Source organism: Elephas maximus, chromosome 8 (assembly GCF_024166365.1).
Source record: "Elephas maximus indicus isolate mEleMax1 chromosome 8, mEleMax1 primary haplotype, whole genome shotgun sequence".
Classification (NCBI taxonomy): Eukaryota; Metazoa; Chordata; class Mammalia; order Proboscidea; family Elephantidae; genus Elephas; species Elephas maximus.
The window spans coordinates 21,930,793-21,955,179 of record NC_064826.1 but is presented as its reverse complement, the minus strand read 5'-3'; the positions used below and the strand labels follow the sequence as shown (position 1 = coordinate 21,955,179).

The 24,387-nt window shown below is 40.8% G+C and overlaps 1 protein-coding gene across 1 annotated transcript in view; it reads left to right on the top strand.

The window, feature by feature from the left end:
* The window catches only part of SND1 (staphylococcal nuclease and tudor domain containing 1), a 496,139-nt gene that overhangs the window by 298,645 nt on the left and 173,107 nt on the right, over positions 1-24,387 (top strand). Inside the window, exon 14 of the mRNA XM_049894741.1 lies at positions 3,297-3,369. Coding sequence (XP_049750698.1) covers positions 3,297-3,369 — 73 coding nt within the window. The remainder of the gene's footprint in view (positions 1-3,296; positions 3,370-24,387) is intronic.

The window sequence follows — 24,387 nt, the reverse complement described above, 5'->3', positions numbered from 1 at the left end:
AGTGCTCCCTCTGGGAGCAGGTGGCAGTGGCAGTAAGCCTGGCTACCTGACTAGACTCCCATACCTCAAAGACTCAGCCCCACCAACAGACCCCAGGTGAGCTGGGTTGTATAAGATGTGGGGGAAAGCCTCCCTGAGAAGTGACAACAAGGTAGCTCACTGTTTGCAGCACACCGTGGCTCTCCACATTTTTGTTTTCCGTCTTTGTGGCTCTTAGGCAGCCATGTGGTACTTTCCCATAGTCCTGGAACAAAAAAGGTCTATATTCCCTTCTGCAAAAAACTGTACGAAGCCACTGCTCTCAGTTTTTGCTCCTTACTTCTTTGATACATGTGTGAACATCTGTGTTGGGGCGCTTCCCCCAGATGCTATTTTGGGGACAAGCTCTTGTGGCATTAGCTTTCCTGCAGGCTGAGAGAGCCTTTCTGGTGATGGCCCCCCTGAGCCATTTCCTCAGCAGTGTGGGAATGCAAACCCAAGCCAGCTTAGCACAGGAAAGGAGACTCATGCTGAATGAGACCATTGAGCTAATTTCTCAGCCATCCTCATCTTTTGTAGCCTGGGACTATAGACCACTTAGACTTTAGAGTGCTTCCTAGGTGGGCAGTGTTTAAACCTATTATTAACTTGCAATTTTGCTTCTATTTTGTTCAGAACTAACAAAATAAGAACTATGTCTCAGTTTATGTATGACATTACAATGCTACTCTCTAGGGGCCTCTTGAATGTGCCTGAAACGGATCTAATTTAACAACCATATCTTAAATATGAAAAAAACTGTCTTTGAAGGGTTTTCTAAAATTAATTCCTGAATGCAAATAAGGATCCATTACTACCCTTTTTAGAAAGAAGGCAGAGCATAAAAAAGTTTTGTTTTGTTTTTATGTAAAGACTTAATTTTTTAAAAATCCTGCTTTGTTTTTTAATGTCGTGTGTACACTGTCAGCTACATTTTCAGTTTTGGGTGTAATATTTTTCCCTTTGGTAGCATCCTTAGTCTTGGTTAAGTTCTGGATTTCTGCTTATGGCAAAGAGCCACTTCGGGTCATTAAAAGAAAGCAGAATTTGATGAGTTTACCACCATCTTGTTCTTGCCTCGAGAGCCTGTGATTTCTAACTTCCCGTGGAGTGAGGCCCTGCTCTTTTTCCCTCACAGTGTATCAGATGCTCGCAGCCCCAGGAAAGGCCATGAGTTCAGCAGTGCTGTAATGTGAACTTGTCTGTGTACAGGGCAGATCCATTTGTTTTGGTTGTTCTCGTTGTTAAAGGAGGACAAGGCTGTAGGCAGTGTGTGCCCCAGAGGACCTGCAGAGAGCTTAGCAGGCAGGCCTTGGAGGAGGGTGAATTACAGTCAGATGGGAGTAAGCTGCCTTGCCTCACAGAGGCTTCCTTCTTAAGGCTGTTCCCTACAGCTTAGGGTAGCAAACCAGGAGAGCCCCTCTATGGCAGAGGAGGTTGTAGAAAGAGGACACAGGTAATAGGTAGGACACAGGTAATAGGTAAGCAGGAAGGTGAGAAAGGAAGGTGAGAGAGTTGGATTATTTGTTGGCTTCTAGCCATTAAACCAGTTGCCATCAAGTCGATTCCAACTCATGGTGACCCCACATGTGTCAAAATAAAAATGTGCTCCACAGAGTTTTCAACAGCTCACTTTTCAGAAGTAGATCACCAGGCCTTTTTTTCAGGGTGCCTCTGTATGGACTCAAACTTCCAGCCTTTCAGTTAACAGCCGAGCATATTAACCATTTGCACCACCCAGGGACTCCTTCTAGCCGTTAGTTTCCCATGAAAACCATCTTTGTCGTTAGCTTGGAAATCCCAAGCAACCGAAGACAAGCTTTGAGAATCAGCCCAAGTCAATGATTAACAGGATCCCTGGGTAGTAAATCAGTAGATTATATTATAGTAGGAAGTATTCTGACCCAGTCTGCAATTTATAAAGCTGAAGCCCTTGATTGAATTTAAGGAAGAACCATGAGATTCAAGGAACTTGAAAATCCTTTCAGTTAGCAGTTCAGATCCGAGTTAAGTGAGTAAATGCTTTTTTTCCTTGTTAATTCTGTACTATCATTTCTTACCCTCATTGTGAAATGGAAACTAGATAGTGAGGAAAGCATTTGTTTGTCATTTCTAAACCAAAGGCATTTCATATTAGTTGAGAGACAGACCCCAGGATGGAGGAAGTGGGGAGAGTGAGCGATAAAGGCCCAAATGTGAAAGAAATATGACTGTTCTACTTTTCACCCAGTTTTGTTTATGTGAGTTTGATTTAGGAAGCTATGACCCTGAAAGAAACCCCTGAAGAGCAGTGTCCCTCTTCCTGGTGGTTCCCGTGTGAGCTGGCCTGGGGAGAAGGGAGAAGTGTGGCTGCCAGTGTGACAGCCTCATGCACTGACCCAGCCTGGGTGCTTCTCTGCGCTTCCTCTGGAACTCAGAAACCCTGGGAAAGGCTAGTCTGCCTCTAAACTCAAAACTGTTCCCTGCTGGGGTCTGCATGGCTGGCAGGATGCGCAAAGGACTTACCTACTAGTGCAGTGGCGTGGTGGTTTGCCATCAGTGTTTATCCTGTGGGCCTTCATAGTCTCATGAGTGAAACCTACTTGTGACATCTGTCCCTCATGCCGTCACTCTAGGGATTAGGAGAGAAAAGGTGGGAGATTAGATAGAGCGAACCAACCAGTGGTCAGGTGTGTGGCATCATCCCAGTGTCCCCTGTTCAATCCAGTGTTGTTACAACCCAAGACCAATTGAAAATGAGGCTTAATGTCAGTTATGCAGCATTTGCTAATTTTTTCCCTACTGTTAAATGACTTTTCTATACAATATTGCTTCATTCAGGGCAACTTATCTTTTTACCTGGGAGGAACTTATTTCCATTAGAATTGGAACACTGGCTACATATTTTGCATTTAAAATGTTTTACGTGATTAAACCCTGAAAGAAACATTACTTCTGTTTCTTTTGAGTGTGCTCTCCCAACTGATTCTTCTTTTGTGCCTGGAACAATGCCTTTAATTTGGAAACAAGTACTGAGGTCTCTCTGATTACCAGGCACACTGTTAGCTGAAACTAGCAGCCAAGTATCAGTAACTGGGCTTAGAAGAAAAGCGGGCTTATGTTTTCCCCTCCACCAAACACTCTTGGCAAGACTGGCAACTTCAGCAGTGTCCAGTGTGAAACGTGTAGGTATAGGTCACCATTTTAACGACCCTCTCTTCTTGCCTCCATATTCTCACCCTCCTACCCCTTCCCCTTGTGGTTTTTATTTTCATCAGTTTTTTCTTCTTCCTTCACAGAGCTATTAAGAATGGCAAAGGGTTGCACAGCAAGAAGGAAGTACCCATCCACCGTGTTGCAGACATATCTGGGGTGAGTCATGTCCCTGAACAGAGCTGAGTGGCTCAGAGGCATCAAGAACTGTGCTCACTTGCTGACGTCTTCAGCTTGTGTGTGTCTCCTGTAGCTTGTATGTTTTCAGGCCCCGAATGCAACTGGAAAAGCAGAATTCAAACTAGGGCATAAGACCTCATTCTGTCTCTTTACCCAAAATGTTTCAATTTTTAATTATTAAGAGTTAGACTTTCTCCCCAGCTATATTAAAGTTACTTTTTTTTTTTTTTTCCCAATCCCTGTTTAATTTTATCTATGAGTGGGATGCCTAAGAGGAAGAAGGTCACAGATAGGCTTTAGGACAAGTGTAAGAATGGATTGTGATTTTATGGTGACCTTTTCCCTTGGTTCCCTATAAGTGGGAGGGAATGGAGAAATATGCAAGCATCCTTCACGATAATAGAGAGACTACAGAAGAACGAATGACACAAAGACTTTTGAGCTCCCAAAAGGCCATGTCCAAATGACTATTTCGTGATAAGAACTTTACCCTTTCACATTTAAGATCTCTTTGGGCTGAATAGATCCCTTTGCTAGTTGAGAGGGTTTATTTATTCATTTATCCAATGAATATTTATTTAGTTGTACCAGGAACTGCTCTACACACTAAGAATATGACACTGAACAAAACTGATAAAGTCCCTTCAGTCAAGTGCGAGAGAGAAAGAGACAGAAGAGCAATGTCAGGTAGTCATAACTGCTATGAAGAGAAATAAAACTGGCTAAAAGGGAGAGTGAGAAGTGCCAAGTGCTGATTTTGATCACTTGGCCAGGGAAGGCTCCCATCCATTCACCCTCTGCTCCTGGGACACCCATCATCTAGGTCTGTGCCATGTGTAAGGAGGACCTCTAGCCCAGAGGAGATGAAGGGGGAAGAGCTAGTAAACCTTACCTTGGACACTCAGGTGATTTGTCTTGGGTACCAAGGAGAAAGTACTACTAGAAACAAAAGCTTCTAGAATTTGCCTAGGCCACAGTCGTGATGAATTAGAGTATATTATCTTCTTATTAGGTCGTTTTCCCAGATCTGTTTACCTTTTGTTCTTTGTGATTGCTTATTACGAAAGCATTCAGCCAGCTCACCCTCACCTAGGCGTAGTAGTAGCCTGTTTGTTTTAAGCAGTGGAACTCTGTTATTTTTCTTTCTCAACAGCCAGTCACTGCAGATTACAGGTGAAACTGTTTCTGAGGTGGAGACACACCTGCTTTGGGCTGTCCTTTTGGCACCTGACAGTGTTAGGTCCTGGTAACCAGTTGCCGCTGATTTGGTTCTGACTCAGTGGCAGCCCCATGTGTGTCAGAGTAGAAGTGTGCTCCGCAGGGTTTTCAATGGCTGATCTTTTGGAAGTAGACTGCCAGGTCTTTCTTCTGAGGCACCTGTGGGTGGAGTCAAACCACCGACCTTTAGGTTAGCAGCCAAGTGCATTGACTGTGTGTACCACCCAGTGACGCCTGTCTCCTAGTAAATGTCTTTTATTGCTGTCTTTGAGCTTTATGCTGCCTTCTACCTGGTGCTTTTTGGTGTTTTCTTATTCCTCTGTTTCTGTTTTTGGTAGCAAGGGGTCTTGTGAAACTTGTTTTGTTTTTTCCCTTCCCTTTTTATTCCCCTCCCCCCCTTTTAAACTGTAGCTTTGTTTCATCCATGTCTTTATTCTCTTTTCTGTCTGGATTGTTGGAGAATTGGTTTGCTTTTAAGTTATTTAAAAATAAATGCCAGTTAAATTTCCCTCAGTTACCACATAAATAAAAAAGGAAAGCATGACCAAGTGGGAAACGAGAAGTGAAAAAGCTATTCAATTTACATAGATGTCAGGTGTGACCTTGTCTGCCTGGATCACACATTATTCAGCTTAGATTATACTTTTCGTGTGAGCCTCTATAATAGAGGAGTTTTGTCTTTTTCTCCTGTTAACCTTCATTCTTTCCTTTACAGCATTGTGTTAAGTACACGTGTGTGGTGGGTGCCCTTGTGCCATTTCTGTGAGATGTATGGGTTTTTCTGCTCCTGAAGCATGCTGGGGATTTGGCTGTCTGAGGGACGAGTAGGCATGCAGGGTCAGACAGGCAAACAGCCGACAGCTTGACAAAGAAAAGAAACACGTGGAATAGAGGTGATGTAATATATACATACCTAATGGTCTCATAAAGTTTTCTTAATGTTTATTTAATCTGGCTTTTTTGTTGTTGTCGTCCCTGGATTGATCTTCCTCTTAGTTGCAGGTCATGATAGATGAAAGTTTTTGTTGAACTGACAGTATTTGCAATATGCTGCCAAAATAATTTACTGCGAACTGGTATTTGTGCATAATACCTCTCGCCCCTTCCTGTCCCAACACATCCTTGGCCAAAAAAAGACGTGCACACGCTCACATTTGGTCTCCTAAACACATTCAAGAAACGTGCTGCCGGGAAGAAGTTATATCGTGACTCTGGTGAAAAACCTGTCATTTCAGACTAGTCAGAACTGCCTCCAGCTTTTGGGGCTGAGTTTCCACCCACTGTGCATATCTCTTCTCTTGCATTCTCAATAACCATTTCACAGGGCCGGGGTCAGAAGGCATTGAAAATGCCTTCATCTGGAGACGGAACAAGGGTGGGACCTGCTTGGCTGATGTCACGTGGTAGGAATTAAGTGAGCTTCACACAGGAGTAGAGGCTGACTGTCCTCTTGGCAAGGGAGACTCAAGTCTCCATGGTGCTGACAAGCGGCCTCTTCTGTGCACTCATCCACTTCCCTGGGGCTGGAGCTGATCGGGGCTGAGCCACGAAACAGGCTTCTTCTACCTATGTGTTCGTCTGCTATCCCAGCTATCTAAGTCCCTAGTGCTGCTGTAACAGAAATACCACCAGTGGGTGGCTTTAGTGAACAGAAATTTTTTTTCTCACAGTGTAGGAGGCCAGAAGTCCAAATTCAGGGTGCCAGTTCTAGGGGAAGGCTGTCTTTCTCTGTCGGCTCTGGGGAAAGTCCTCGTTGCTTTTCGATTTCTGTTCCTTGGTTCTTTGGCGATCTTTGCGTGGTGTGGCATCTGTCTTCCCCAATCTATGCTTGCTGGCTTCTGTGCCTGAGCCGCTCCTTTTATAATGTCAGAAATGATTGGCCTAAGACATAACAAAGAATACCCTATTCCCAGATGGGAGTGTATGCACATATATAGGGGCTTAGGATTTACATCACATAGGTTTGGGGAACACAACTCAGTCCGTAACACCAACTGAACTTCTTGCCTCTCTTCCCAATTGAGAATTGGTTATAGTTTTCTGACTTCTCAAAAATTCTGTGATAGCTTCCAACTTCTGAGCTCTCGCTTTGTTTTTTGTTGTTAATACAGATGATTTTTGACATTAATGTCAACCAAGTAGTGTGTTTTTCAGAAGGTGGACAGACACCTCATGTTGCACCAAGTGAATGAACCCCATGTCTTGGCTAGGGCTTTGATGCACTTGGCCCATCTGCAATTTTTACACCTTTTTGCAGAGTGACCACTCAGGGTAAAAAGATACTTAACTGCCAAGTTGGTAGCTTCGATCCTAATCCTGAAGAAGTTACTTGTTGCCTTTTCAAGGTGAATGAAGTGGGATAGGGATGGCCGTTGTCCTTTCTGTGATAATCTGATTTCCTCTCCAGCCAGAGTGTTTCCCCTTGTGACTGTAAAGCCACCTGAGAATTGACTAACTTGGTAACAGACCTGATTTGATTTGGAGGATGGTTCTGTGGTGATAGTTTCACTTCATGCATCCACCTTTTCTTTATTTGTGGCTTCTCTTCTTCCCTGATGCCGTCTCAATTCCCTTGGTCGTCCATATACAGAAAGTTGGAATGTGCATGTCAGTGGAATGAATATAAGGCTGTTTTTATCTTAGGTTTATTATTGTTTTTGCTGTAGCCTGCTCTGTAATAAATATGATCTCCTGCAGATACAAAGTGTGAAACAGGCAATAAACTGGAGCTGGTGCATAGCTAACTGTTGTTCTGGTAAATCAGACAAATCAATTAGGGTTCTGGGGTGAGAGAGGGCTCCCCACCCGTCAGGTTGCAGCCACCACGAATGGATTTTTTCCTTACCTCCAGGCCTCCTTCCTCTCCCATGAGTGCATGAGCAGTACTCAGGAGTCTGGTGAGCCAGAGTGCATGTGTAGGTACACATTTGAACTCCTCCGTGTCCTGTTGTCTCTGTTCTTTCCTCTCCGGCCTTGTTGCATATCTGTGGATAGCGTTACTAGAGGAAAGAGCCCAGACTGGCATCCTCATCAGTCATTACCTATGAGTCCCAGAATGGGGACAGGTTGTCAGAATGGAAGTTGTCTCCTTCGAATGTCTTTTACCTTCTTCTGTTCTGTAGTCCTGACCACTGGCCAGGTGATGGTGATTTCACTGTTGTTTGCCCTGCCTGTCTCTCTCTTCTCCCTTTTAGAAATCCTTGTCTTCCCTGCCCTCCCCTTGTCTTAGCAGCAGCTGTGCTTACTTGGGCATTGATCACTTTGTGACTTGGTTTCTTATTCATGTTACATACTGTTTTTGTAACCTCCTGTATCCATGGTTGATTTTGTTGAATTTGCCTCATTGTTGTTTGCTGTTAAATTGATTTTCAACTCATAGCGACCCCATGTGACAGAGTAGAACTACCATATAGGCTGTAATTTTTATGGCGATGCATAGTAGCACTAATAAGAATACACTTTCGTCATGACCTGCAATGATCCAAAAACTAGCTCTGGGGGTTTGGGGTGGGGAAGATGAGGTATTTGGGTACCTGTGTTTTAGGTTACTCTGTTTTACCTTGAAGCGTTGAAGAGCTGACCAGTGAAATTCTAACTTGCAAATATAAAAGGTAGAAATATTTCATAAAAAAATAAAAAGCATAAGGTCTCAATTTTCTTATCACCTCCCCCTGACCTCTCCCTTCACTTTCTGACCCCTTCTCCTTGGGGTATTTGAAGTAGGCCCCTTTCCGTAAGAGCCTTAGGGACCTTTGCAGAATTCTCTTAACTTAGTTTCACAGGGAGTCAGGCCTCACTGACTGAAAAATTAAGTTTTAAAAGAATATTCTTTTTGACTAAAGAGAAGGAAAAATTGGTTTGCCCAGTAAGTCTGAAGAAGTTAAAAGTAGCAGAATCACTCAGGGGCTTTGTAAGTTAGGTCTGTGTTAAGTTTCAGTTTCTTTTGTTTGTCTTCTGGCTGCTGAGCTTAGATTTTCTTCTTATTCTCAGGTGATTCTAAAGTTTCTTTTGACCACCTTTCTGTTCTTTCTGATCACTGGGAGTTTGATAGCACAAACGTGCCTTTCTTGTTTGGTTTTGCTTCTTTGTTTGTTTTTCAATAATCCATTGCCATTACGCTCCACACCATATTATACTGTCTCTTTAGTGCTTCCCGAAGTGTGAGTTGTACATATGGCCCAAGGTCCAGGCCCATGATCCTTCCTGGTGGGTTTCTGTGAGCTGGAACTCCATGCATCCAAGCCGCTGGGCCCTACCTACTGCTGGGTCTGCCCTTAGAGAATCCAGAAGGAGCTCTGAAAGAGCAAAGTGCAGCGTCTCACTGTCTGCAGAACATAATGCAGTCGTCTCCTTGAGGGGAAGCCGTGGATGGTGGGAACGCTGGTTTCTCAGAGTCGCTTTCTTGCACCTCTGCTGCATTTGGTAGCTCTAGTGGTTGCTTATTTACTGGAAGGTATTGCTCTGTTTGCTTTTCCTCCATCCCACCCAAAGTTTCTTGACCTCCGTTGGACTGACATGTACAGCTGATGTACCTGGATTCTCAGTACAGAATCGTGCTCTGCAGTCTGGCCGCACACAGCGTCTATGATGCCAGAGTGGCAACCAGTTTAAAAAATTTAGCGCTCCCAGGCTGGTACGAAGGTCAGCTTCTTTTCTTTTTGTTTCTTCCTTCTTCTCTCTCTCACTTTTTTTTTTTTTTTTTAACTTCTTCTAAAACTTTATCTATACAAAAGTGTTGGATGTTGTTAAGGAGACCTTGATTGTACCAGAGTGTTCTTCAGCCAGTTATCCTCACCCCAAGGGCTGAGGTCATTGCTTTCTTGGCTCTTGTCCACTAAGTCCTGTGTGGCCAATTTTTGTTTCTTAAAGCTCTTACTCAAACTCCCCAAAACTGCAGGGGCCTCTCTTTCTCCCTCTAAAGAAATCTAAAAGCATTTCTCTTTTCCATGGGAATAGGAGAGAATTTTATTTTTCCCAGGTTGAACAAGTTTCTGAATGAAAATTAGAAAGAAATGCCAGGATATTTTCAAGTTGGCATTTAACACAATCAGTGGTGGTTATCTTTAAGCACCTTCTTTTACAGACTTCAATCCACTCTTCCACTGAGTTCAGTTCCTTTTGTGTTCTTTGAGCACTTGTAAGGCATTGATTTAGGACATAGTATCTCACCTCTTCTATTTAGTTGGGGACATCAGGAGAAACTTTAAGAGACTTTGAAATGGGTAAGAAGATTACTGAGTATCTTCCAGTGGAATGCTGGGTGCTGTCTAGTAAACCATTTGGAGTTCTCTGATTCTTTAGAGGCCTGCTGCTTGGTTTTGGGCTGGGCTCTTTTACATCTCTGTAAAGCTAGAATTTAACTTGTGATGGTGATGCAAATGATTCCTGTTCTAGAAATGTGATCCTGTAGAGAGATGGTTGATTTCCATCCTGTAAAAGAAATGGTTTCAGACTTTACGTTTTACTCTCTAATTTTACTCTACAGTTTTGTATCTTCAGCAGATTCTCTTCAGCATTCCTGGTTGCCACGTGTGTGCGCGCACGCGCTTCAGGTTCTACTTTGAATCATTTGTAATTATCTTTCTGGTTCCCTCATTAATTAGTCAATTAAAATTTTTGACACGTTTGCTTTATATGAGTTATGATTTTACTTTTTTGAAAATAGTTCTTTAATAGGGAAGCAATTTCAGAAACGAGAGAAATACAAAACCACTTACAACAGTGGGCAATAAGAGACCACAGAATTATGTGCTTTGGAAATTTTTGTTTTATTGCCTATTTTGTACCCCAAAATGTGAAGAGTAATTTGGTTGAAAGGGGTTTTTTTTTTTTTAAACAAAAAAGTTCTATCTAAAAGTTCTAAAGTGAATATGTTATCTTTCACCTGCAGAGTGCTTGGTTCCCTGCCTGTACCTTACTTGGGCTGCCATTTTGTCCACTGACAGGCTTTTGTTGGGAAAATCCAGGCACCATGGCAGACAACCTTGCTGTAGGGAGATGGACATTGAAGACAGGGCACCGTGTCTTTTGATGGGCATGTGTCAGCCCTGCAACTCGGCACACGTGAAGGCATGTTTGATCAGATGGCTTTCCTGTGGGTGGAACCATGAGACAGGGCTTCTTTTATATGTTGCTTCTCACAACAGAACATCTCCCTCCCAACATAATCAGTAGACTTGATATGTCACTGCAGTGAATTCCATTTTCAGAATGTTTGCTGCTATGTATTTTTCTGGGTTCCTTCTTAGTACTTGTTTAACTATGACTTCACATACCGGAATGCAAGTAAATGAGCTCCTTAGAAAGCAGGATCCTAGCTTTCATTTAAGTGTACTGAGCTATAACAATTTTTGCCTTTCTTCCTTTGTTCATTCAAAGAAAGGAAATCGAGGAAGTCCAGGAGCCTTTTTTCCCAAAGTGGCATCGCTTTCCAAAGAGAGTTGCCGTTAGCATAGATTCTGCTAGCTGTTTCATGCTCTTCTGTTCTCTTTCCCATTCTCTGTGTACGTGTGGATATTGCTCTGTGATTCTATTTCATGGGTCCAAATTGGTTAAATGAGCCCATACGGGCTCCGCTAAATGAATGTAAGGGTATTTTGAAGGCACTTGATAAAATTCCTGATTCCCAGGCTGAGGTGTGTGATTGGGCTGTCTGATCTGTCTTCATGGCTGCCGAGTGATGTGATAAAAGTTGAAATATTTCTGCCCAGCCGCGGCTTCGCTCTCCACCTCACCATCATAATACTTCTTAGCCCTAGGTTGAACTCATTTTGTCCTGTGGCGATTGCTTATGTAAACATCTCAAAGTAAGTCATTTTACTAACAGACATTCTGCTTACTTATAGTTTGAGGCTTTATTTAGCATGCTTGCAACATATTCCCTACAGAATATGTCGTACAGAATTTTGGATGCCCCTTAAAATGTTGATGTCCAGATAGATATTCCTGTTTGGAGCTGAGGGTGGCTTTGGAATCCCCTATTAGTTTGTGCCTCAGTTCCAGAGGAAATGGTGTTGTCAGGAAGAAATGACAGAACTCCAATACAGTATCAGATTTGGAAGGTGCTTGAGAATTTTTTTTTTTGTTTTTTTTTTTAAAGTTACTACCCAGGCTTCACAGAATATCCATATTCTCTTGACCGTGCATTCCTGCAGCATGCCAGTATACTTTACCCACAGTAGACCCTATTTATTTTCTATTATATAAAATCCAGTCTGTTCCACTGTTGAAGGTTCGCAGTCGCTTACCCCAGTTACCTTGCTAAGGAGCGCTTGTTGAGTGGCATTTCTTCTCCTTGGAGTGCTCCCTTCTCTCCTGGCCATGCCACCTCGTCTCCTCCAGCACATCTCTCTTCCTGGCGGCCGCCCCCTACCCTTATCCCCATGCCTTCTGATCAGCTTTTCTTCAATATTTACATAATCAGTTTTGCACTTGTTGGTATTTATTGGTGTTCTGATCCAGCCAATTCTGACTCATGGTGACCCCATATTGATTTGGTAAATGTTCTCAAGTTGTTTGATGTGTACGGTGGTTTTCCTCACTGGTTTCTAAACTCCTAAGAAAGAAAGATCTTTTTTCTATCTCTGTCTAAGGAGCCCTGGTGGCACTGTGTCCTGTAGAGTCGCTATGAGTCAGAATCAGCTTGATGGGACACAACATCTAGTGCCTAGTTTAGATTTAATTTTACCAGGTGATGAGGTAAAAACGATAAAATTGTGTTTGGAAGGAAATTGCCTTGGTTGCTAGGCACAGAATTGACTCTATTGGTTAGTATCTAGAAGTGGGCAGGCTAAGAGGATGCAGCAGAAAGGGTGCATGTTTTCTAGAATATAGGGTGTTCAAGTTTAAGTCCTGGCTCCATTGCTTATTATTTTGTCACCTTGAGAAAGTTACTTAATCTCTCTGTGCCTCAGTTTTCCCATCTATAAAATGGGTATCATAATGGTACTTACCTCATTAGGTGTGGCAGGGATTCAGTGACTTAATACCTGAAGAGTATTTAGAACAGTTGATGTAATAAGAATTCAGCAGAGAGCAGTGGTTCACATACATGGTGATAGTGATTAGTTAAGTTGCTTAGCATTCTGCCTAGAATGCTATTCTGCAGGATTTTATCTTAGAAAATTAATAGATATTCAGTTTTGCCATGCTCATTTAGTTTATCGCAAGGTAATTATGACAAGGCACACAAATAAGACTCACAACTGTCATTTGGAACCGGAGAGTCAGAATTTGCAATTACAATGTTAGTTCAATGGTTAAAGTCCAAATCTTTAGACTTCAGGCTTTTGTGTTCAATTAGAGTCTGGAGAAGAAGGCCTAACCACAGCTCAAAGTCAGCAGAGATCCTGGTAGCTAGGGTCCAAGGTCGTGGTGGTGGGCAGAGAGCCTCAGCAGGCTCTTGATGTTTGCCTCTGCCTTCTCTCCCTGAGTGAGCAGAAATTTGACACTTTGTCTCCACACAAGGGCAAGTGTGACATGACATCAAAGACTAGTATGTCTCCTCTCCAGGGTTAGAGATAGCCAAATGACGCATCTTTTCTTCGAGGTTAGAGATTAGGGAGGTTGTTCAGACTTACTTTTCAAGGCTAGTTTACAAAGATTAAGTATGTTATATCTTTTTTTAATCAAAGCGTGTCAGGTCAAAGTCAACTTAAAGGTTGTTTACCACATTCTTCACATACTTCTACGTTTGTATGTCTAAGTTTGGAAATTTTCTAAATAATTTTCTCATGACTTAACAGGTTTCTAATGAGTTATTGTTAGAGAGCCTCACAAAGGTATACATATTTCTAAGTTCACATTATGAGTGCTTATACATATGTATTTTGAAAGCATAATAGTGACTTACACCTTATGGGATTTGAGATCATTATAGAAACATATACAGAAAGTCCTCCTCCTCATCATCATCAGTAGCATTTGTATTCCAGACTCTTTATCCAGTTAAAGTTTCTAATCATACTCATCCCTCTCCTGAATTCTTTTACCACCTGTTTATCTCATTGGACGTTTCATGTGTGCCATTTCTGGCTTGTTTTTTTCTTTGTTTTTTTAATGCATCTGCCTCATTGAATGAGTGAATGAATGATCAAACAATAAGTATTTATCAAGAGGCTGTTATATGTCAGACACAGGGTGTTGAGGATATAATATTAAACAAGATAGATATAGTCTTTAGAGCATACACAATTAGTTATATAATTGAAATTGTGACAGAAGTATAGAGTCCTGTGAGAGTGTATACTGATGGCCATGGCCTATTCTAGGTGGTAAGAGAATGGCTGTGATTTTAAAATGAGGCCTAAGGAGAAGTTAGGACAAGATCTTGTTCAGGGCTGAAGGATAAAACCATATACAGGAAGGAAGGTCCTATGGAAGAAAGGCACCTGGGTTCAACATGGAAGGCCAGTGTTGCTGGAACGTGAGGGTAGTAACAGAAGATAAAACAATGAGTGATTGAGTCATTTGGACTTTGTTATCCATGATAAGGATTTTTTTTAAATAATACTTTATTGTGTATTCAGTAAAAGTTTACACAGCAAATTAGGCTCCCATTTAACAATGTCTACTCAATTTGTTCAGTGACATTGGTACATTTTATGCAGCGTGTCAACTTTCTCATTATTTCAGTATTTTTAATTTTGCCCTAAGTACAATGAGAAATTGTTGAAATGGGAGTGGAATAATCGGGTTAGGATTATACACATATTGTTGTTGTTAGGTGCCGTTGTGTCGGTTCCGACTCATAGTGACCCTACGCACAACAGAATGAAACACTGCCCGGTCCTGCGCCATCCTTACAGTCGTTATGCTTGAGCTCATTGTTGCAGCCACTGTGTCAGTACACCTCGTTGAGGGTCTTCCTCTTTTCCATTGACCCTGTACTTTGCCAAGCATGATGTCCTTCTCCAGGGACTGATCCCTCCCGACAACATGTGCAAAGTATGTAAGACGCAGTCTCGCCATCCTTGGCTCTAAGGAGCATTCTGGCCGCACTTCTTCCAAGACAGATTTGTTCGTTCTTTTGGCAGCCCATGGTATATTCAATATTCTTCGCCAACACCACAATTCAAAGGTGTCAACTCTTCTTCGGTCTTCTTTATTCATTGTCCAGCGTTCACATGTATATGATGTGATTGAAAATACCATGGCTTGGATCAGGTTGCACCTTAGTCTTCAGGGTGACGTCTTTGCTCTTCAACACTTTGAAGAGGTCCTTTGCAGCAGATTTGCCCAATGCAATGTGTCTTTTGATTTCTTGACTGCAGCTTCCATGGCTGTTGATTGTGGATCCAAGTAAAATGAAATCCTTGACAACTTCAGTCGTTTCTCCGGTCATCATGATGGTGCTCATTGGCCCAGTTGTGAGGATTTTTCTTTTCTTTATGTTGAGGTGCAATCCATACTGAAAGCTGTGGTCTTTGATCTTCATTAGTAATTGCTTCAAGTCCTCTTCACTTTCAGCAAGCAGGGTTATGTCATCTGCATAACACAGGTTGTTAATGAGTCTTCCTTCAATCCTGATGCCCCATTATTCTTCATATAGTCCATCTTCTCGTATTATTTGCTCAGCATACAGATTGAATAGGTATGGTGAAAAATACAACTCTGACGCACACCTTTCCTGTCGTTAAACCAATCAGTATCCCCTTGTTCTGTCTGAACAACTGCCCCTTGATCTATGTAAAGGTTCCTCATGAGCACAATGAAGTGTTCTGGAATTCCCATTCTTTGCAGTGTTATCCATAGTTTGTTATGATCCACACAGTTGAATGCCTTTGCATAGTCAATAAAACACAGGTAAACATCCTTCTGGTATTCTCTGCTTTCAGCCAGGATCCATCTGACATCAGCAATGATATTCCTGGTTCCACGTCCTCTTCTGAAACCGGCCTGAATTTCTGGCAGTTCCCTGTTGACATACCGCTACAGCCGTTTTTGAATGATCTTCGGCACAATTTTGCTTGTGTGTGATATTAACGATATTGTTCTATAATTTCCTCATTCGGTTGGATATCCTTTCTTGGGAATAGGCATAAATATGGATTTCTTCCAGTCAGTTGGCTGGGAAGCTGTCTTCCATATTTCTTGGCATAGACGAGTGAGCACCTCCAGCTCTGCATCTGTTTGTTGAAACATCTCAATTGATATTCCATCAATTCCTGGAGCCTTGTTTTTTACCAATGCCTTCAGAGCAGCTTGGACTTCTTCCTCCAGTACCATTGGTTCCTGATCATATGCTACCTCTTGAAATGGCTGAATATTTTGCAAGACCAACGACTTCTTCATTCCAAATACCTTCTTTCAGCAACATAAACGGTGACTATGCACATGGACCTCGCCAGATGGAACACACAGAAATCAAATTGGCTACATCTGTGGAAAGAGACGATGGAAAAGCTCAATATCATCAGTCAGAACAAGGCCAGGGGCTGACTGTGGAACAGACCATCAATTGCTCATATGCAAGTTCAAGCTGAAGCTGAAGAAAATCAGAGCAAGTCCACAAGAGCCAAAATATGACCTTGAGTATATCCCACCTGAATTTAGAGACCATCTGAAGAAATAGATTTGATGCATTGAACACTAGTGACTGGAGACCAGACGAGTTGTGGAATGATATCAAGGACATCACCCATGAAGAAAGCAAGAGGTCACTGAAAAGACAGGAAAGAAAGAAAAGACCAAGATGGATATCAGAGGAGACTCTGAAACTTGCTCTTGAGCGTCAAGCAGCTAAAGCAAAAGGAAGAATTGATGAAGTAAAAACTGAACAGAAGATTTCAAAGGGCCTCTCGAGAAGACAAAGTAAAGTATTATAATGACATGTGCAAAGAGCTGGAGATGGAAAATCAAAAGGGAGGAACACGCTTGGCATTTCTCAAGCTGAAAGAACTTAAGAAAAAATTCAAGCCTCGAGTTACATAGATGGAAGGAATACACAGAGTCATTATACCAAAAAGAATTAGTCAATATTCAACCATTTCAAGAGGTAACATGTGATCAGGAACCTATGGCACTGAAGGAAGAAGTATATACATATATATATAACTTTTTTTTTCCATTTTAGCTGTTGTGTGGGGATAGACTTTGAGGCAAGAGTGGCTACAGGATACTGGTTAGGAAGGACATTGCAGCGAACTAGTAAGGACTGTCTGGTGGCTGGAACTAGGATCACCGCAGTGGAGGTCAAAAGCTAAAGTTTCGATTTAGTTTGGTAGAACTGGTAGAATTTGGTGATTGGATCAGCTGTCAGGTAAGATGGGTGAAATTATGTGTCAGACATGAGCATCCTAAGTGTCTGGCTCAAGTAAGTGGTTGATAATGGAGCTACTTTACCAGTATGGTAAAAACTGGAAGAGTAGGTTTAGGGGGAAAATGAAGAATTCTGGCATATGTTCAAATTGACCCCTGTGAGCCATTAAATGATATATTGGTCTGGGAGCCCAAGAGTGGCTTGGACATTGTGGATGAATTTAGGACTATGAGGCATGCAGATGTGAGTGAACAAATTTTGTCCAGAAAATATGAAGAGAGAAGAGTCTCTAGGCCAAGCCCTTTATCTCCAGAATTTAAGGATTGTATATGGGTGGGGAGTCACTGGCCAAAGAAACTTAAAGAGGAGCTCCCCCAGCTGTAGGAGGAAAACAAGACATGTGTGATATAGACATTGAAAGGAGAGAGGGCTTCATGTGCCAACAGTCAGCTAGGCTGCTGCAAGGTCATCGTGAAGACAGAACTGTCGGTGGACTTAGCGATGTGGGTTACTGGTGACCTCAGAGCAGCTTCTGTGGAATGAAGGGAGGGGGGTGAAAGTTAGATGTTTTCCCGACTGGATTATAAGCAAGGACCTTATCTTACATCTATGTCTGTAGTTTTAGGAGTTTCTTACCCATAGGAAAACAAGAAAATGTTTGTAATGATAGTGTCTATATAGTTTTGAGTGAGTGAGAAGTTTTAAGAGCATCTATACTTACATATGCACTGATGGAGAAAGAAACCAATGATTTGAGATGTCTGGTTGAAAAAGCAACCAAACTTCTATTATCTTGGCCAAAACTCCTCACCTTAATTCTCACTCATGCACTTGGGGTACATGGCTTCCCAGTGATAGGCTAGCTCCTTAGAGCCTCAATTCTAGGACCCCAAACAAATATCCACATGTGATTACATCATACCGAATTGTGAAGTCAGTGGGAGGAGGGGGCATTAATTTTATATTTTTCTGCAGGAAGAAATAGAATTCCCAATACACTCAGAATACTACGTTTCTAGCAACACTGAAGATACAGTTTTGCAAGAGTAGTTTCACTATTGTTTAAGCTGATGATCACAGATTTTTCATACATGTGTGGAATTTTGGAGTACTCTATTTTTTTTTTTTAAATCTGTTTCTGAGCCTCACTGTAGGGGCTTTTCACTGCATTCTGAGTTTCACGAGGGACACATTTTTTATTCTCACTTCCTGCTGATATGTGAGTTTTGTTTGTTTTTCTTCTTACTGTCTACACTTTTTTTTTTACTCTGGGTTGGAATTATATGTCTTAAACCTTTAGTCCTTAGGAAAAGGTCTACTTAGTTTGATGTCAACAGTGTCGTAAAGCACAGTGCTAACATGCTGGTTTTGATGGAATTCTGGACAGATTTCATATGCAGTTTTAGGTCAAGATGTTTTCCAAATCAGTTTACAGACTTTATTACAGTGTCAATAATATTTATTTGTCTCACAATATATGGAAGAATTATAAAGAACTGATCACTCTAGAGAATGTTGAATGCTGGCTCTAAAAAGCTGAGATGGTTCCCTGACCTGAATAATGTGTACGTTTCTCCGGGCAAAGCTGAATCAGCCCTGAATGTCAACATATTTTCTTCTTTTAAACACAGAAACTTATTTTTTTTTCTTCAAAATTTTTGGTTTTAATTGCATCAAGTATAAATAAACCAAAGGAGGAAGATAAAAATCACCTGTACTATTACACCAGATATTTGCCAAAATGTGATATTTTTTCTTCCCCCTCCTTTTTTTTTTTTATTTTAATTGATGAAAGCTTTTTAAGACAGGGACCTTCTCCATAACTATTGTTAGGTCAATGAATATTATAAATTACCTTTTCCACATAATTATAGATGTCTTTCCTTATAGTTAACTATGTTTCTTTAACCTCAGCTTTAACGTCTGCCTAGTATTCGGGTATTTAGCTGGACCGTGGTTGATTATATCACTCCCTGTTGTTGGTACTTGGGTTATTTGGATGGGTTTTTTCGTGTCATAAACAGCATTGTTCCCTTTAGCTAAATCATTTCATAGCCTGTAATTATTTTCTTTGAACAGCTCTATAAAGTAGAATGTTGGGCCAGAAGATATCATATACTTTTTAACATTATAGTTCTATAAATTTGTATTGAGTAAAACTTTCTCTTCCAATTTTTCTAAATTTTGTATTTATTAACTATCTTTAAAAATGTAGGGCTTTAAAAAGACTAATTAGATATAATGCACTTTTACTTAAGTTTTTATATTGGATCTAAATTGTTATATCTGCAGGCAGAAATGAAAGTTTGAAGTACTTTTAGGGGGTGTTGAACCTATTTTTGCCATCTCTCACTTTGTTAACGTTTATTTTGATTTGTTACTTTCTGCCGTATACTTTGCTTGCTGATTTTTCATTCTCCATCCTTTTCTGAAGTCTCATGCTTGTCTCGGGTTGGACAGGGTTTAGCATGACATCAATTGCCTTGCCCCCAAGTTCTTGATTTGCCCATGAAATGAAAACTTGTGCTTCATTAGACCGTCTTTTAAATCCTTTACTCTGTACATATTATTTTAATTATCTCTCAAGCTATTTTCTGATTCTGCAATAAATTCTTACCTCTTGCCTCTAGAGACTTTGGAAGTGATAAAAATTGATATAAAGTTTTAAAGAAAAAAGAGTATTTGAAACCTGTAAGGCATTTTTTAATCCTTGCCTTGTACTGATATCCAGAATTGTAAAACCTGATTGGTGTGCCTTATTCCGTATTCTCGCTCCAGATATCATCTGTAAGCTATGTTTTTAGACTAGTCTCATGTCTCATTTCTGAAAATGTCCAAGATATTTATTGTGGTGTAAACATTCATTGTCATTTGATACTTAGAAAAGTAGCCTCAGAGTTGTTAAAGTTAAATGGCCTTTTTCTCATACCCACATTGGTTATGTTCATCTTCACCGGCTCCAAGTAGAAATGCTACCTTTAATTATTTTCTTATCAATTTAATGGTTTATTCCGTATAAATAGGATGTTTATAATTTGAATAAGCGACATGTTTTTTAGAGAAATATTTAACCTCAAAATAATTGGGAGGTACGTCTCCCAGTGCCGTCAGCCTATTGTAGCTACTTTGTAAGCACAGACTGGTATGTTCGAAGCACCATCTTTTATTATGGAGCCCTGGTGGCACCGTGGTTAAGAGCTCAGCTGCTAACCAAGAGATCAGCAATTTGAATCCACCAGCTCTTCTTGGAAACCCTGTGGGGTAGTTCTCCTCTGTCTTACAGGGTCGCTGTGAGTCGGAATGACTCGAAGGAAACGGGTTTGGTTTTTTCAGTTTCTTTTATTATTGTATTTTTGAGTAGTTAAAATCAAGTTTCCTAATAAGACAAGTTTTCTTTACATTATAACTGTTGAAGCCAGTGGTATCAAAATTATAGTTTATTGCTGTGCTGATGGATAATGAAAGGAACTCATCTGTTGATTGAGTTCTCATGAATAAAACTACAGAAACAATCCTATATTTACTTACCTGACATCAGAGAGGTAAGTCATTGCCTTCATGAAAGAAGAATGAGGCCTTTTTTTTTTTTTTAAAGGAAAAGAAAGTACACCAAAAAAGAAGGAGGTATGGGCCATAAAAAAAAAAAATTTTTTTTTTTTTTTAATGGGCCCAGGAAATACAATCAGGAAAGGAGGCAAAGGGAACTTCCAGAGTCTGTGTGCAGGGACAGCCCAGGATATCTGTTGTGCATTAGGCCGAATGATCCATAGTGCAGAAGTCAACAGCAGGATGGGTGAGCCCCGGAAGAGAATTCTGGAAGGTTGGGAGTTGTGAGGGGGTTTGCATGGAACCAGTGGATTACTTGATGTGTGTGTGACAGTGTTGAGGAGAGTCTGAGGCAAGTCTGTTATGGTATGTTCTGTGCCTCAGTATTTACGAAGTCATAATATCATAAACACTGAATACCGATTTGACAAAAAGTTGTAATCTATTGGGAAGTCAAAAGTTGCGGAAAGGGGTAGCTTAGGGTGAAGTGGGGGAAGAAACGAAGTGGGGTTTATTTGTGAAAACATTTCTGGACAACATAAATTCTGAGCCATTAACTTTCAGATAGTCCTGTGGATTGGCAGACCTGTCGAGGAACATCACTTGCACCTTTGGTATTGCGTTGATGAGAAAGAGGACTGAACTATATAAGATAGGAAGAAAGCAAGCTTATATAGTTGAGACTTTAATATTATTCTAAGTATATACTTCCACCCTTTTTATATAAGGCACAGATATACCATAATCTGCACTTTCTATGCTAAATTTACAGCACAAAAAAACAGTCTTATAGAATAAGCCAAGGGCATTGTATTTCATGTTGATGATAAAATGCATATTTTCACACTAAAAGACAATTCATTTCTAAAGGTTAAATTGAATAGTTCTCACAGCATAATTTCAGCTGGTTAAGTTTTTTTTTTTTTTTTTTAAGTTTGGGGAGCTGAAAGTCATTCAATAAAAGAATAACCTCTGAGCCTATTTAGAATTTCCATTCGATTGAGAATTGGATATTATTTTATTCACTTTAAACCATATCACCTGATTTTGTTTCAAGGTAGAAATGTCAATAGGTATAGAGACTTGGTAGCGCTTTTTTCTTGGCTTTGCTTTTTTTTTTTTTTTTTTTTTTTGATTTCCTGGTTGTGCTTTAGGTGAAGGTTTACAGAGCAAATTAGTTTCCCATACAGTAGTTTATATACAAATTGTTCCATGACATTGGGTGTAATCCCCGTAATGTGTCATCAAGCTCCCCGCTACTACCCTCAGTTCCCCAAATCCCTGCAATGTGTCAGCATTCTCCCCATTACCACCCTGAGTTCCCCATTTCCATTCTTCCAGTTTTCCTGCCCCTTCCGGCCTTCTCATCTTTGCTTTTGGGCATACGTTGTCCTTTGTTCTCATGTAGGTGATTGCTCTAAGGAGCATTTTCCTCATGGGTGTTATTGTTTATTTGTAGGCCTATTGTTTGGCTGAAAGATGATCTCTAAGAATGAGTTAGAAGGGTATCCAAGGGCTGTGGTCTCCGGGGTTCCTCCAGTCTCTCTCAGACCAGTACTTCTGGTCTTTTTTATGAATTTGAATTTTGTTTTACATTTTCCTCCCACTCTAACCGGGACCTTCTATTGTGAACTTGGTCAAAGCAGTTGGTAGTGGTACCCAGGTACCATCTAGTTCATCTCATCTCAGGCTAGTGGAAGCTGTGGTTCCTGTGGTCCATTAGGCCTTTGGACAAATTGTTTCCTTGAGTCTTTGGCGCTCTTCACTCTCCTTTGCTCCAGACAGATTGAGACCAATAATTTTATCTTAGATGGCTGCATGCAGGCTTTTAAGACCCCAGACACTACTCACCAGAGTAAAATGTAGAACATTTTTATTTTATGAACTATGTTATGCCAACTGACCTAGATGTCCCCTGAGACAGTACTTTTTTTTCTTTATTTAAGCAAAACGTTTCTTCTGTTTAGACTAATTGACAGGGGCATCATGCTTCTGAGGTTTTCCTTTAGCCATTGCCTAAGAATTAATACTCCCTTATGCTGCTTTTCAAAAACAGGTGGAATATTTTCATATCTTTTAACTCCTTGCTTTCTCTTCTAAGCTGTTTTCTGCTTAAAATTTTTGAAGTACTTTAATGCTTATTACATTAGAGCAGTTTATCTAACAGAATTTTTGTTTAATTTTGAACTTGTTTTTCTCTCTGAGCTACTTTCAAGCTAGCTGACTGGAAAAAAAAGTTATCTTGAGTTAAAATATTGCATATTCTATTTACTTGGGCTTTATTTTTTTGTTTGTTTTTAAAATTAAGGTATAATTTACCAACAGTAAAATTTACCAACTTCAGTGTGTAGTTCTATAAGTTTTGACAAACGTGTACATTTTGACAAACATGTACACATATAACCACCATCAGAGTAAAGATATAGAACTGTTTCATCATCCCAAATAATTCTTTTGTCCCCTTTGGAGCCTGCCTCTATTCCTACCCCCAATTCCTGCAACCACTGATCTGTTTTCTGTCCCTGTACTTTAACCTTTGCAAGAATAAATGGAATCACGCATTTGTGATTCATTCATGTTGTTGGCTGTTTCTTTTTTATTGTAGAATATTATTCCTCATGTGTTTATGTACCACAGTTTATCTATTCCCCAGTTGAAGGATAGTTGGGTTGTTTCCAGTTTGGGGTAGTTACAAATGAAACCTAGGCTGTATTTTTGGGGTACCTACCCTACTCCTAGAAACCTGGTGGTATAGTGGTTAAGTGCTACAGCTGCTAACCAAAAATAAAACGTCGGCAGTTTGAATCCATCAGGCACTCCCTAGGAACTCTATGAGACAGTTCTATTCTGCCCTGTAGGGTTGCTATGAGTCAGAATCGACTCAGCAGCAACAGGTTTTTTTAACCTATTCCTAAGGAGCCCTGGTGGCACAACAGTTAAGCACTTGGCTGCTAACCAAAAAGTTCAGTTTGGACCTACTCCACAGCTCCACGGGAGAAAGACCTGGTAATCTGCTCCCATAAAGAATATAGCCAAGAAAATTCTGTGGGGCAGTTCTATTCTGTCACATGGGGTCACTGTGTGTCAAAATCAACTCAACAGCACCAAACAATAACGACCTGTTTGTATAACATGATTGACGTTCTTTTAGTTGAACTGCCTTGACAAAAATACTTATAGAAGGCTGTCCTCCTTAGGGCTCCCGAGGGTGGACGTATTCCTAAAGCTGTGGAAGATTTAGTTTTTTACAACTCTGATTGAAGAGTAAAAACTTGATTTTTTCTTATTTGGAAGCTAGCCACATTTGTACTAGCAGACCCTGGCAGCGTCCGTCTTCCAATTTGCTAAGCATACTGTTCCAGTCATTCTCCCTTGAATCCGTCCTTATCTAGCAAGTTCCCTTTTGGAAACGTTTGTTAGCCAGTCCATCTCCCTTAAAAATTGATAAAGGAGTAGAGCCAGAGAAGAAAACGTAAGGTGCGTTCTTTGTTGACGGCGCCGCAGGTTAGAATTCCAGTCTGCAAGCTGAAGACTTTCATCCAGCTTAGTGCACCTACCAATGTCCTCTTGATTCAAGTCCCCAGGAGTGGAGCCCAGAGCCTTAACTGTGCTTTCTCCTTTCTCTGACACGTTGGAGACCTGAGCGAGGTGCTGTGCCAGCTAAGTAAACAATGTGAGAAACTGTGAACGACAGACAGCACTTAATGAAAAATTATTGATGCCCCAGCGTCAGTGCCTTTTTTTTTTTTTTTTTAGCCTTCTTTTTAATGTTTTTTTAGTCAGAGTGTTTTTCTCTGGGGGTCTCTCCTATGTTCACTTTACTCCTGCTAAACTTGTAACTCACTGAAGTTTATCCTTCTGCTTCTCAGGTCCCCCGCTCCACACACCTCACCATGAAACATTGATAACCAGCCAGGGAAGGTCATTTTAAAATTGTAAGTGCTTTGTGGTAGTGCTGGAGCTGGAGGATATCC